This window comes from Coregonus lavaretus (assembly GCF_964263955.1).
Source record: "Coregonus lavaretus genome assembly, chromosome: 2".
NCBI lineage: Eukaryota > Metazoa > Chordata > Actinopteri > Salmoniformes > Salmonidae > Coregonus > Coregonus lavaretus.
The window spans coordinates 82,522,401-82,536,738 of NC_139989.1; the positions used below are offsets into that span (position 1 = coordinate 82,522,401).

General features: G+C 43.2%; 1 protein-coding gene and 1 pseudogene across 2 annotated transcripts in view; one reads left to right on the plus strand and one right to left on the minus strand.

Moving 5' to 3' along the window:
* Positions 1-14,338, minus strand: part of LOC311140884 (NLR family CARD domain-containing protein 3-like) — a 475,271-nt pseudogene that overhangs the window by 319,753 nt on the left and 141,180 nt on the right. The gene's annotated exons all lie outside the window — the stretch shown is intronic.
* LOC311141867 (stonustoxin subunit beta-like) lies at positions 9,512-10,897 on the plus strand. Its single transcript, XM_084177364.1, has 2 exons — positions 9,512-9,867; positions 10,353-10,897. The coding sequence occupies exons 1-2, from the start codon at positions 9,789-9,791 to the stop codon at positions 10,892-10,894; spliced, it is 621 nt and encodes a 206-aa protein (XP_084033490.1). The 5' UTR covers positions 9,512-9,788; the 3' UTR covers positions 10,895-10,897.

The window sequence follows — 14,338 nt, forward strand, 5'->3', positions numbered from 1 at the left end:
AACCGGTTGACTTTGTCTTTTAGCTAGCTAGGTCTTTTAAATTTGCAAAAATAAAAATAAAAAGACACAATTGATGAAGGATGATGATTATGAAGACTAAATACATAAAATGTAAATGTTTGAGGACAGGGTTTTGTTCTTTCTGGATTCCACTAGAATGACGCTATTAGAGATCTCGCACATGAAGCCCTACCTAGACTGCAAGTGCCGGCATTTTTTCCTCTGGTCTAAAATAAAATATCGCAATGCCCCAGGGCAGTGATTGGGGACATTGCCCTGTGTAGGGTGGCGTCTTTCGGATGGGATGTTAAATGGGTGTCCTGACTCTCTGTGGTCACTAAAGATCCCATGGCACTTATTGTAAGAGTAGGGGTGTTAACCCCGGTGTCCTGGCTAAATTCCCAATCTGGACCCTCATACAATCATGGACACCTAATTAATATTAATAATAATAATATGCCATTTAGCAGACGCTTTTATCCAAAGCGACTTACAGTCATGCGTGCATACATTTTTTTGTGTATGGGTGGTGCCAGGGATCGAACCCACTACCTTGGCGTTACAAGCGCCGTGCTCTACCAGCTGAGCTACAGAGGACCACATCCCCTGCTTCCAATTGGCTCAATCATCCCGCCTCCTCTCCCCTGCATGGGCGGTGTGTTCAATAGGGCGATATGGGCGACGCACTGCCAAACGGGAAAAGGAAGGGATTTTTTTTCTAATCAATTATATCATGGCAACAGTAGTTCAGTGTTCACGTCTGATCTGCCAGCCACTAAATGTCCAATCAGGCTAAAGTCGTGCTTCAAATGTCCCCGCCCGTTTTGGGGCGATTTCAGTCAGGTTGAAAATCGCCCAGAAGTCTCTCATAGCCTCTAATGTAAAATATTTTTTTTTCAAATTTCTGAGCTTTCAATACATTCTCTATGGGTGTCTGAGGGCTTGCACTTACGCGCTTTCGTCATACGTAACGTAACGTAACCATGAACGGCAGACAGCAACGCTTGGACAGCGACTGGTGTAACCGACATGCACCATCTTTCAGAAAAGATTAAGAAAAATGAGCTGTCAAAGACCCACATTGATAGCTGTTTGAGATTGTCTGCTTTGGTGAGAGTGAATATTGCCACTCAACTGGATGAGGGATACAGGCTAGCTGTCCGCCGCCACAACGATGAGGTTAGCAACAGCAGAGTCGTGAACACTGTCTACGAGAATCGAGACGACCTCATAGAATGTTTTGAAGCCATCCGGACGGGTTCATTGGGTTCATTTGACCAGCCCACCGTACCAGAAGCTACAGAATAAGGACATCGATGCTGTCTTTATCAAACGTGCCCTCGACAGCTTCGCAAGCAGTGTGCAGGCCATAAGGTAAGATAAAGATTAAACAATATCATTCGATCTTTCTCAAAGCAGAGCTTTATTTGAAAATGTATGCATGAAAGGAGACTGCATTTGTGTTTGAAATTACATTATTGTCATTATATATGGCCAGTGGTGTAATCTATCTTATTTTATATACTATGTGTACTGTACAGTGGTGCTCATAAGTGTATGAACACATTCTAAAGCTGACTAAAAAGAGGAATAAAAAAATAAAAAAATCATCTTTTGGAAATTGATCTTAATGACTTAATTAAAAAAGTTGGAAAATCCAACCTTTAAGGACACCAATTTTCTTTTCTTTTTTATTCCTCTTTTTAGTCAACTTTAGCATGGGATCATAAGCTTATGAGCACCACTGTATACTGTGCTGAACATCCAGGCTATGTGAGACACAAAGGCTAACTTAAACACTAAAGACTTTATGCATCCCTGCCCATTTTAAGTGGAACTGAAGTATTTGTACTATACATGGATACATTGCATATACCTGTGCATCACATAGACAACAATACTGTACAAAGCCAACAAACACATTGGTCTGTTTGCCTTCAGGGACTCCTCTCAACAGCAGCTGCAAGAAGCAACAGGAGCCAAAAGACCCAGAACAGCTTTGAGAGAAGAGGAGAAGCAGAGGCTGTCTGAAGAGGTCTGCAACACCATCCTGGATCACACCAAAGAAAGGTTCTCTTTCTCTGGCCACCTTGTGAGTGCTACCTTACTGCAAGCAGACATGTTTGAAAGGTACTGCCATTCAAAAAAATAAAAAATCTGTTCATGTTAATTTTTACAAATCTATACAATTGGCCAGAATATGGTTGTTCATATTTACAAATCTATACAATTGGCCAGAATATGGTTGTTCATTTTTACAAAGCCATACATATTGTTTATGCAGTGTTGAGGAATGTGAAAGAACACCCTTGATTATTTTTACTGTGATAACTTATTTTGCTTTTGTAAGCCAACACTTTTGAGATCAGTCAATAAATGCTTCTGGTATTGACTTATATGCTGCCCCTGTCTTCATGTTGTTGCTGGACATATCTTTTTAAAAATGTGTGTAGGTCACCTAAATCATCAGAAAAATTGCCCCTCCTGAGAATTTTTTCAGGAGCCGCCACTGCTCCCCTGTAACTATTCCCCAAGTCGTTGCTGTAAATTAGAATGTGTTCTCAGTCAACTTACCTGGTAAAATAAGGGTAAAATAAAAAATAAATTAAAATTGTGTGGGTGGGAACTAGTGTGCCTGAGAGCACAGACAATTTTCAATCGTTTCATATTGTACTCTTTCTGTTAGTGACAATGATTTAAGAAAATAACGAAAATAAATGGACTAAAATTATTGGATTTCTCTCTTTTATTGGATTGTGTGCAATGGAATTATCCCCAGGTCACTAGTAAGTGGCATCAATAACTTTTTGTATTTGCCACTACAAACTGGTGAGATGACAGAGGTACCGGGAGGCCCAGGTCAAGGCCAGACTCAGTGTAATAATTGATGGAGGAGTGGGAGCAGGAGAGGTGGCCAGAGAGGTGTCCAGAGAGGGATGGATGAGAGGGGGCAGGAGAGTGGGCCAGAGAGGGATGGAGGAGAGGAATGGAGGAGTGGGAGCAGGAGAGGTGGCCAGAGAGGGATGGAGGAGAGGGGCCAGGAGAGTGGGCCAGAGAGGGATGGAAGAGAGGGGCCAGGAGAGTGGGCCAGAGAGGGATGGAGGAGAGGGGGCAGGAGAGTGTGCCAGAGAGGGATGGAGGAGTGAGAGAAGGAGAGGTGGCCAGAGACGGATGGAGGAGAGGGGGCAGGAGACAGCCACTGATGGGGGATGAGGGGGTAAGAGCAGTGTTGCTCATCGGAGGCGTGTACCACTGACACATACACACACACACCAGAGGAGGCTGGTAGGAGGAGCTATAGGAGGATGGGCATATTGGAATGGCTGGAATGGAATAAATGGAACCGTATCAAACACATCAAACATATGGAAACTCTTCCATTTATTCCATTCCAGCCATTACAATGAGCCTGTCCTCCTATACCTCCTCCCACCAGCCTCCTCTGACACACACGTATACATAAACACACTAGGCATTCATGCACCTAAGGGTATTCTGTTGATGCCTCTCTCTCTCTCTCGTTGCATCCAATGGCAGTGTACGCGATAAGCTAATGCAAGGAGCTGCTTGTGGATTTGCCATCTCTAACGCAGTTCCACCTCCGATTTGATAGAATCTAGCCCTTCACATTGCATTATCCAGTAACCACATCAACCTTTAATCCACATCTTATACTTTTCTCATATTTTGTGTGTTCTTTCTTCCATATGGGAATGAATGCTGACAAATAAATGCTCATATTATTTTATTGATGAAGTATTCCACTAAATGAAAGAAGATAGAAATGAACTTTTGACCAATGCTAGCTGATAATATTTACTCTTCCATATGCGTTGTGTTCTTACATCTTCTTCAGTATGAGGTCTGGGATGTACACCATGTGATTTTCTTTGCCATATGCCTTTTTCAACAGCTTTCTCTTTCTTTCTCCCTCTGTTTCTTTTCGTTATAGTTCCTTGCCACCTCGTCCAGGTGGGCTTTCACCCTCTCCTTATTCTTCCTCACTTCTTCCTTACTCTCTGCTTTTCTAGCTCTGAGCAGTTCTTTTACTTTGTTATTCTCCAACAAGTCTCTTTCTTTCCTCTCCTTTTTCTCCTGCTTTGCCCTGACTCTCTGGGCGCGTTTAGTTTCCATCTGAAAGAGAAAGTCCATACATGTTGGTCAGTGATCTGAAATATTATTATTACTCCTTCTCTAGCATGCAGTCAACTTAATCTGTTGAATCTGATAGTATAACCATTAGGAGGTGACTTATGACCTCCCTGAACTGTGACTGGTTAAATGGAGTACTGTACCTGTGCCTGCTCTTGCTCTCTGAACCTCAGGACAGTCTGCATCTGGTACAGCTTTATGTACGCCTCCTTCATCCTCTCCACCACATCCCTCTTCTCTATTGCCCATCTCTCTTTGTCCCTTTGCATTTTCTCAATTTCACTACTCTTTCTCTCCCGCTCCTCTGTAATCTTCCAGTTCTCCTTCTCCATCTCTCTCTTTTCCATCTCCCATCCCTTCTTCTCTTGTCCATTCAGGCACAGAATCCTCATCTTTTCTCTTTCCAGAGCCTCTATCGCTCTCTCCTTCTCTCTCAGCTCAATTATCCACTCCTCTGCTGCCTGCGTGCTCCTCCTCTTAATCTCCTCCTTCTCCTTCATCCATCTTTCCCCCCGTTGATCCAAGAGGCTTCGTAGGCCAGCCTTGGCCTTGGCCCATCTCCCCCTGTCCTCCTTCCAGGCTACTAGGGTCTGATTCCTCTCCTGGTCTGCTTTGGCCAAAGCTGTCTCCAAACCATTTCTTATGAGGTTCCATCCATTCCTCTCTCTCACCCTCTCCTTCCCCACCCTTTCATTCTCAGCTAACAGTGTCTTCTTGTTCTCCACTGTCACCTTCCATAACTTGGCCAAGGACATCTTCACCTTTGATATCTTGCATGGGCGGTGTGTTCAATAGGGCGATATGGGCGACGCACTGCCAAACGGGAAAAGGAAGGGATTTTTTTTCTAATCAATTATATCATGGCAACAGTAGTTCAGTGTTCACGTCTGATCTGCCAGCCACTAAATGTCCAATCAGGCTAAAGTCGTGCTTCAAATGTCCCCGCCCGTTTTGGGGCGATTTCAGTCAGGTTGAAAATCGCCCAGAAGTCTCTCATAGCCTCTAATGTAAAATATTTTTTTTTCAAATTTCTGAGCTTTCAATACATTCTCTATGGGTGTCTGAGGGCTTGCACTTACGCGCTTTCGTCATACGTAACGTAACGTAACCATGAACGGCAGACAGCAACGCTTGGACAGCGACTGGTGTAACCGACATGCACCATCTTTCAGAAAAGATTAAGAAAAATGAGCTGTCAAAGACCCACATTGATAGCTGTTTGAGATTGTCTGCTTTGGTGAGAGTGAATATTGCCACTCAACTGGATGAGGGATACAGGCTAGCTGTCCGCCGCCACAACGATGAGGTTAGCAACAGCAGAGTCGTGAACACTGTCTACGAGAATCGAGACGACCTCATAGAATGTTTTGAAGCCATCCGGACGGGTTCATTGGGTTCATTTGACCAGCCCACCGTACCAGAAGCTACAGAATAAGGACATCGATGCTGTCTTTATCAAACGTGCCCTCGACAGCTTCGCAAGCAGTGTGCAGGCCATAAGGTAAGATAAAGATTAAACAATATCATTCGATCTTTCTCAAAGCAGAGCTTTATTTGAAAATGTATGCATGAAAGGAGACTGCATTTGTGTTTGAAATTACATTATTGTCATTATATATGGCCAGTGGTGTAATCTATCTTATTTTATATACTATGTGTACTGTACAGTGGTGCTCATAAGTGTATGAACACATTCTAAAGCTGACTAAAAAGAGGAATAAAAAAATAAAAAAATCATCTTTTGGAAATTGATCTTAATGACTTAATTAAAAAAGTTGGAAAATCCAACCTTTAAGGACACCAATTTTCTTTTCTTTTTTATTCCTCTTTTTAGTCAACTTTAGCATGGGATCATAAGCTTATGAGCACCACTGTATACTGTGCTGAACATCCAGGCTATGTGAGACACAAAGGCTAACTTAAACACTAAAGACTTTATGCATCCCTGCCCATTTTAAGTGGAACTGAAGTATTTGTACTATACATGGATACATTGCATATACCTGTGCATCACATAGACAACAATACTGTACAAAGCCAACAAACACATTGGTCTGTTTGCCTTCAGGGACTCCTCTCAACAGCAGCTGCAAGAAGCAACAGGAGCCAAAAGACCCAGAACAGCTTTGAGAGAAGAGGAGAAGCAGAGGCTGTCTGAAGAGGTCTGCAACACCATTCTGGATCACACCAAAGAAAGGTTCTCTTTCTCTGGCCACCTTGTGAGTGCTACCTTACTGCAAGCAGACATGTTTGAAAGGTACTGCCATTCAAAAAAATAAAAAATCTGTTCATGTTCATTTTTACAAATCTATACAATTGGCCAGAATATGGTTGTTCATATTTACAAATCTATACAATTGGCCAGAATATGGTTGTTCATTTTTACAAAGCCATACATATTGTTTATGCAGTGTTGAGGAATGTGAAAGAACACCCTTGATTATTTTTACTGTGATAACTTATTTTGCTTTTGTAAGCCAACACTTTTGAGATCAGTCAATAAATGCTTCTGGTATTGACTTATATGCTGCCCCTGTCTTCATGTTGTTGCTGGACATATCTTTTTAAAAATGTGTGTAGGTCACCTAAATCATCAGAAAAATTGCCCCTCCTGAGAATTTTTTCAGGAGCCGCCACTGATATCTTGTCCACCATTGTTTGTTTGTCGGTCGCTGCGCTTTCTCTCTGTTTGTCCATCACCTCTCGCTGCCTTTCATTCTCAGCTAACAGCCTCGTGTTCTCCACGGTCAACTTCCCTATCTTGGCCAAGTGCAGTATGTTCTGCACCTTCAGCTTTGCCATCTTGAGCTCCATCTTTTTTCTGTCTGACACTGCGCTTTCTCTCTGTTTGTCCGACACCTCACTCACCCTTTCATTCTCAGCTGACAGCCTCGTGTTCTCCACGGTCAACTTCCCTATCTTGGCCAAGTGCAGTATGTTCTGCACCTTCAGCTTTGCCATCTTGAGCTCCATATTTTTTCTGTCTGACACTGCACTTTCTCTCTGTTTCTCAAACAACTCTCTCTCCAGCTTCCATTGGTAGCAGTTTACCTCAATAGAAGCCTCAGTCTCCCTTATCTGTCTCAGCAACTCTTCAATTAGCCTTTCTCTTTCTTGCTCTGGTTCCACCCTCACCTTGTTGACTTCCTCCAACACCTCTCTCTGCAGCTTCCACCGGTAGTGGTCTACCTTGTTACAAGTCTCAATCTCCTTTCTCATTCTCAGCAGCCCCTCCATTTCTCTTTGTCTTTCTATCTCTCGTTCCCCCCTCATCTTGTTGCCTTTCACCATCTCCTCACTTTCAGTCATCTCTTTCTCCATCTCAATGACTTCTCTCTGCATCAATATGTATGGAGAAACATGTATTCCTTATTTTTTTTATTTTGTGTGAATCTTTTCCATGTCATTTTCTTAAAACTGTCTGGCCATGCCAGTTTTCCAACTTCAGTTACCTTCAGGCTAACTGGTATAATTTATTAAATGGTAATAAGTAGGCCTACCTTCACTGATTTCCTTAGAAGTCAAACACTTTTACACATTATTATGTTCTAACTCACCTCTCCTCCACGATGTATGTCCACTTATGAAGATTTAAAAAGATATACACTTGAGTAGTTATGGTGTGGTGAATGGATATGCTGGTTGTTTTCTTTGGTTTGGAACTTGTTGTAGCCAAGTTCTAATTCCAAATTCTATGGTTGTAGCCTAGCTTAATTGTTGAGTCATAATGAGATTGGAATGTTGGCTTGAATTCTGTATTATGGACAAAAATCCCAGAATATCTGAAGATTTTAGAATTATATTTAAAAATTATTGTTTGTCATACATTCTATATACATCATTCTAGCCCTTGGATGCTCTCTCAGAGTTATAAGTCTTATATTCTCAGCCCAAAATAAATTTGGTCTATTTCAAAAATATTCAAAGTAAGGATTACTTTGTAAGTATTGGTTGTCATGGTGCCGTGAGGAAGCCTAGGCAGAGAGCTCTGTTAATATGTGACCGACCCCCCCCCCCCCCCCCCCCCCCCCCTGGCAATGAAGGTCTGTCTTCTGGAACAGTCATGAAAAAAGAGAATGGTTGTCGTTTAAGTTGTCCACTTTAAAAACCCTTCAGCTTCTTCTCGCTGAGTTGCTTGAGGACACGGTAGCGCTGTGGCGAGGAGGCACAAGATAGGTCCTTAAAATAACATAACTAAGGCTACTTAACACTGTAGAAACTCTGGAATCACACTTTGTTGGCATAAAGACACCCACAATCTCTCCTTCTATCTCGGTACATTCTGTGTTGCACCAACGAGTGTTCAGTCCTTGCACACCATATAATGGAGGGTGTCATTCCAAAATACCCCTTCGCTGCATTGAACCTGCTAATTACCCAGACAGTTGAACGTTAAAATGATTGAGAATGACTTTCACCACTAAATAAACTTCCACAGTTTGACAAAGACACATCAGGGGAAAACAGCTACTCGTATTAAAAACCTTTCATTATGGCGATAGCTATTTGCTGCAGTGACTGAGAGCCAATTGAGGCCCAGTATTCTCAGTGCTTCTGGGGCCTGTGCAGTGCAGGTGAATGGTGTGCGTGTGTGTATGTGTGAAATGTAGGATTGTCTGAGCACAAACAGAGCTACTTATTTTGGCAACGCATGAAGCAGAGTTAGCAAACAGCTTGAGTGATGAATGACAGGCTGCTAGGAGAGGCAGAGAACCCAAAGATCCTTCCTCACTCACACTCCCAGAAAAAGCTTTTGAGTTGCTGTGGATCCAGTGGTTGTGTGTGTGTGTGTGTGTGTGTGTGTGTGTGTGTGTGTGTGTGTGTGTGTGTGTGTGTGTGTGTGTGTGTGTGTGTGTGTGTGTGTGTGTGTGTGTGTGTGTGTGTGTGTGTGTGTGTGTGTTTGTTTATGTGTGTGTGTGTGTCCAGTGTGTGTTTGTGTGTTTGTGTCCAGTGTGTGTGGGAATCCAGTGTGTGTGTCTGTATGTGTCCAATATGTGTGTGTTTGTGTGTACAGTACACATACTGGACCCACAAACACACACACACACACACACACACATACACACACACACACACACACACACACTGGACACAAGCACACACACACACTGGACACACACAGACACAAACACTGGACACAAACTGGACACACAAACACACACAAACTGGACACACACACACACACACACACTGGACACACACACACACACACACACACACACACACACACTGGACACACACAAACACACTGGACACACACACAAAAACACACACAAACACTGGACACACACGCACACAGTAGACACACACACACACTGGACACACACACACACACTGGACACACACACACTCACTGGACACACACACACACAAAAAGAAAACACACACCGGACACACACACACTGGACCCACACACACACACACTCGACCCACACACACTGGACACACACACACACATTGGACACACACACACTGGACACACACACACTGGACACACACTGGACACACACACGGACAAACATTCTTACCACCGCTTGTACAAAGTTATATGCTGAATGTGTGTGTGAGTGTGTGTGTGTGTGTGTCCAGTGTGTGTGTGTGTGTGTGTGTGTGTGTGAGTTCAGGTGTATCCCTCAATGACTGTCTGTTCTTCTGCTTACCGCTACAGTGTGGAACATGGTGGAGAGAACACAATGAAACCTGGACTTAGAAAATGTGAGTGTTGACTGCTGTGAAGAATATGACTAAGAATAAGTCTTAATTCAAGTGAAGTCAAAGTCAAAGACCACTATCATTACTTACTTGGTCATATTAAATATCAGCTGTAGTTCTACAGAAGCACAAATCAGGGACACCAAAGTTTACAAAGAGTTGCTTTGACAATGTGTGTGTCTGTGTGTGTGTGTGTGTGTGGCGTGTTCCTGTTACATTAGAAATGTGTGTGTGTTTATTCAGTGTGTGTGTGTGTGTGTGTGTGTTTGTGTTCAGGATGTGTGTGTGTGTGTTCAGGATGTGTGTGTGTGTGTTCTGTGTGTGTGTGTGTGTGTTCAGTATGTGAGTGTGAGTGTGTATCCGGTGTGTGTGTGTGTTTGTTCAGCATGTGAGTGTGAGTGTGTATCCGTTGTGTGTGTGTGTGTGTGTGTTTGTGTGTGTTCAGGATGATGATGATTTCTAAAATTGTGTCTGGTTTCATCCATCAGATGTCTGTGATCTCACACTGGACCTAAACACAGTAGACAGATTCCTCTCTCTGTCTGAGGAGAACAGAAAGGTGACATGGAGAAGAGAGGAGCAGCCGTATCCTGATCACCCAGAGAGATTTGAGTTCTGGCCACAGGTGCTGTGTAGAGAGGGTCTGACTGGGCGCTGTTACTGGGAGGTAGAGTGGAGTGGGGGAAGGGCTGTTATAGGAGTGGCATATAAAGGAATCAGCAGGAGAGGAGGGGGTATTGCCTGTGGGATTGGATACAATGACAAGTCCTGGAGTCTGTTCTGCTCTGACAACAGTTACTCTGCCTGGCACAATAATAAGTTCACTACCATAGATGTCCCCTCCTCCAGCCCCCACAGAGTAGGAGTGTATCTGGACTGGCCAGCCGGCACTCTGTCCTTCTACAGAGTCTCCTCTGACACACTGACCCACCTGAACACATTCCACTCCACATTCACTGAGCCCCTCTATCCAGGGTTTAGGGTTCATGACTTTTTTGGTTTGTCCTCCGTGTCCCTGTGTCAAACATAACACACACACACACACGCAAACTAAACACACACACACACACTAGACACAAACACACACACTGTACACACACACAAACACACTGAACACACACACTGTACACACACACAAACACACTGAACACACACACTGGACACACACACACACACTGGACACACACACTGGACACACACAAACACACACACACACACACTGGACACACAAACACACACACACACACTAACACACACACTGGACACACACACACTGGACACACTCACACTGGACACACACACACACACACTGGACACACACACACACACACACACACACACACACACACACACACTGGACACACACACATACACTGGACACAAACACACACACACACACACTGAACACACACACACTGGACACACACACACACACACACACACACACACAAACACACTGGACATACACACACACACACACACACACGAGACACACACACACACACACACACACACACTGAACACACACACACACACACACACACACACACTGAACACACACACTGGACACACACACAAACCCACTGAACACACACACACACTAGACACACACACACTGGACACACACACACTGAACACTCACACACTGGACACACACACACACACACTGGATACACACACACACTGGACACACACACACACTGGACACACACACACACTGGACACACTGGACACATTTCCATGTGTTGGATTTTGATGAAAGGAAATCCCATATAGCCTACTGGACAGGACTTTGCTATGGCATCTTCTGTTTGGGTGTCTCAGGTCAGGTCTGAGCCATGATCAGAATGTGTCTCTGTGTCTATTTCCAGCCCTGCCATTTCTACCTGTCCTGATCTAGTGTTTCACCCCTGACCTCCTCACACCGTCTCACTGTTCATGTCTGCTTTTAGCTCCCACCTCTACTTCACTGTGTTATAATGGACCTTATGCTTGTTATGTCACCTCTGTAACCAGTTATCAAACATACTGACCTTTCTGACCCTATCCCATGGCCCTACTTTCTACAACTGAACATTTAAATTCCTCTATGAGTTTTGTTTAGTGTCCATTTACTTATCTATGTATTTGTTGTATATTGGGGTTGTGCTGCAGAGCATCATGGGGGTTTGTGTGTGTTGAGATGATCACGTTCCAGATAAATGGTTAAACTGATTCCTGTCTCCTGTCTCATCATTATTGAATTGTTATACAGACGTGGTTATGAAACCCACGAGACATAACAAAAGATTGGTGATGAGTAAGTCTGAATCTACAGGAACTATTCTGTCTGGGAGAAGTGGGTTTTTACAACTGTTTAAAACTGTTATTTTCTGTGGTCCAGTCTAGGCTAATGTTAGCACAGTGTATTGATAGCAGAGGCAAGTGCATAGTCTAGCTAGCTAAGAAAGAGAGTTAACCAGTGGTGTAGTACTACTTTAGCAATGACATTTACTTTTGATACTAAAGCATATTTAGCATCGTCATGGACGGTAGAAAAGGACTTGAGACGGATGTCGGAGCGGGAAAACAACTTGATTAAAAAGGGAGGAATATACAGTGATTAAAGGAAAGGACATTTATTCAACTGTGAAGACAAACCTTTTAATTAAATCTGCTAAATGAGCGAACTTAGGAGGAAACGTCAGTGAGTGAAGTGAATGAAGATCACATGACTGAGGAAAATATTGCTGTGGTTGAGGACAATATTGAAGTGAGTGACAATCAGGAGCTTATTGAGAAATGAACCATTATTGGAATTGTTAGAAACATTTGACAGTTTGATGAAAGTATTGAGCAGTGGAGCTCATATACAGAACGGTTTGAATATTTTGTTCTTGTAAATGACATGGATGAGGACAACATTGTGCCTCCATGTTTTAGTGTAATGGGGCCAAAGACATTTAATTTACTAGGCAGCCTGCTACAGCCAGACAGAACAGGTAATAAGATGTATGGGGATATTGTGGAGATACTTAAAGGACATTTTTCACCAGAACTACTAGTTAATGCTGAAAGGTTCAGGTTCCACAGGAGACATCAGGAAGAGGGAGAATCAGTAACAATGTTTGCTGCTGCATTAAAGAAACTACCAGAACACTGAGGTTAATGCTGTTCTAAATGACATCATTAGAGACAGACTAGTATGTGGGCTACGGAGTGAAGCTACACAAAAGAGACTGTTGACTGAAAGTCATCTGACCTTGGCAAAGGACATTGAAATCAGTGTGTCCATGGAACTAGCTGCTAAAGAGGCTCACCAGTTGAGTTCATCAGGAACTTAGTGGGTTCATCTAACAATCCTAATCATCAGCTGATACATTTTAATCTCATACACAGGGTAAACCTTCCACCTAGAAAACATCATTTAATAGATATCACAACCACTCCTCTGTGTGATCTATGTAATCAAGGTGCCTTGGGCTCCTTTAATCATATGTACTGGGAGTGACCAGGGGACATGTTTTGGAAAGAGGTATCCTCATACCTTGTTCCCCCAAACTGTTATTACTGAATGATATTTCACCACTGTCATTACAGCAAAGACGTATAATGTTGTCAGGTTGGACAGCAGCTAAAAAGATGTTGGAACTAAGATGGCAACCACCACACCTCCTTGGATCAGCACTTTTATAGATATCATTTATTTAGAACTATCCACTGCTAGGATCCATGGGGCCAAACAACAATTGTAGCTGAAACCATAAAATAACTCCTGTAGTGGGTTTTACCCAACAGATTGACCGTTAATTATAATTTTTGTGCAAATGTGTACCTTGATTTAGTATTTAATTTAATGGAGATCAGGTTGGAGGGTGGGTTGGGGTGGTCCCAGGAGGGGTTGGAGGGTGGGTTGGGGTGGTCCCAGGAGGGGTTGGAGGGTGGGTTGGGGTGGTCCCAGGAGGGGTTGGAGGGTGGGTTTGGGTGGTCCCAGGAGGGGTTGGAGGGTGGGTTGGGGTGGTCCCAGGAGGGGGTGGAGGGTGGGTTGGGGTGGTCCCAGGAGGGGTTGGAGGGTGGGCTGATGCAGCTGAGGTGGGTGATTGTATATGTGGTTTATTATAATTGAATTTATCTGCAATAACTAGTTTCCATAATATACTGATATATATTTTAACAGTATTGTGTCTCTAACTGTATAACCATTCCTACTGCTATTTGTTCTGATATACACTACCGTTCAAAAGTTTGGGGTCACGTAGAAATGTCCTTGTTTTTGAAAGAAAAGCATTTTTTTGGTCCATTAAAATAACATCAGATTGATCAGAAATACAGTGTAGATATTGTTAATGTTGTAAATGTCTATTGTAGCTGGAAACGGCTGATTTTTTATGGAATATCTACATAGGCGTGCAGAGGCCCATTATCAGCACGTTGTGTTTGCTAATCCAAGTTTATCATTTAAAAAGGCTAATTGATCATTAGAAAACCCTTTTGC

Excerpts from the sequence above, each read along its gene's own strand:
- LOC311141867 (XM_084177364.1), top strand. The coding sequence starts at position 9,789 with ATGACTGTCTGTTCTTCTGCTTACCGCTACAGTGTGGAACATGGTGGA. Across the intron at positions 9,868-10,352 it reads GAAACCTGGACTTAGAAAAT|ATGTCTGTGATCTCACACTG; the intron begins GTGAGTGTTGAC and ends TTCATCCATCAG.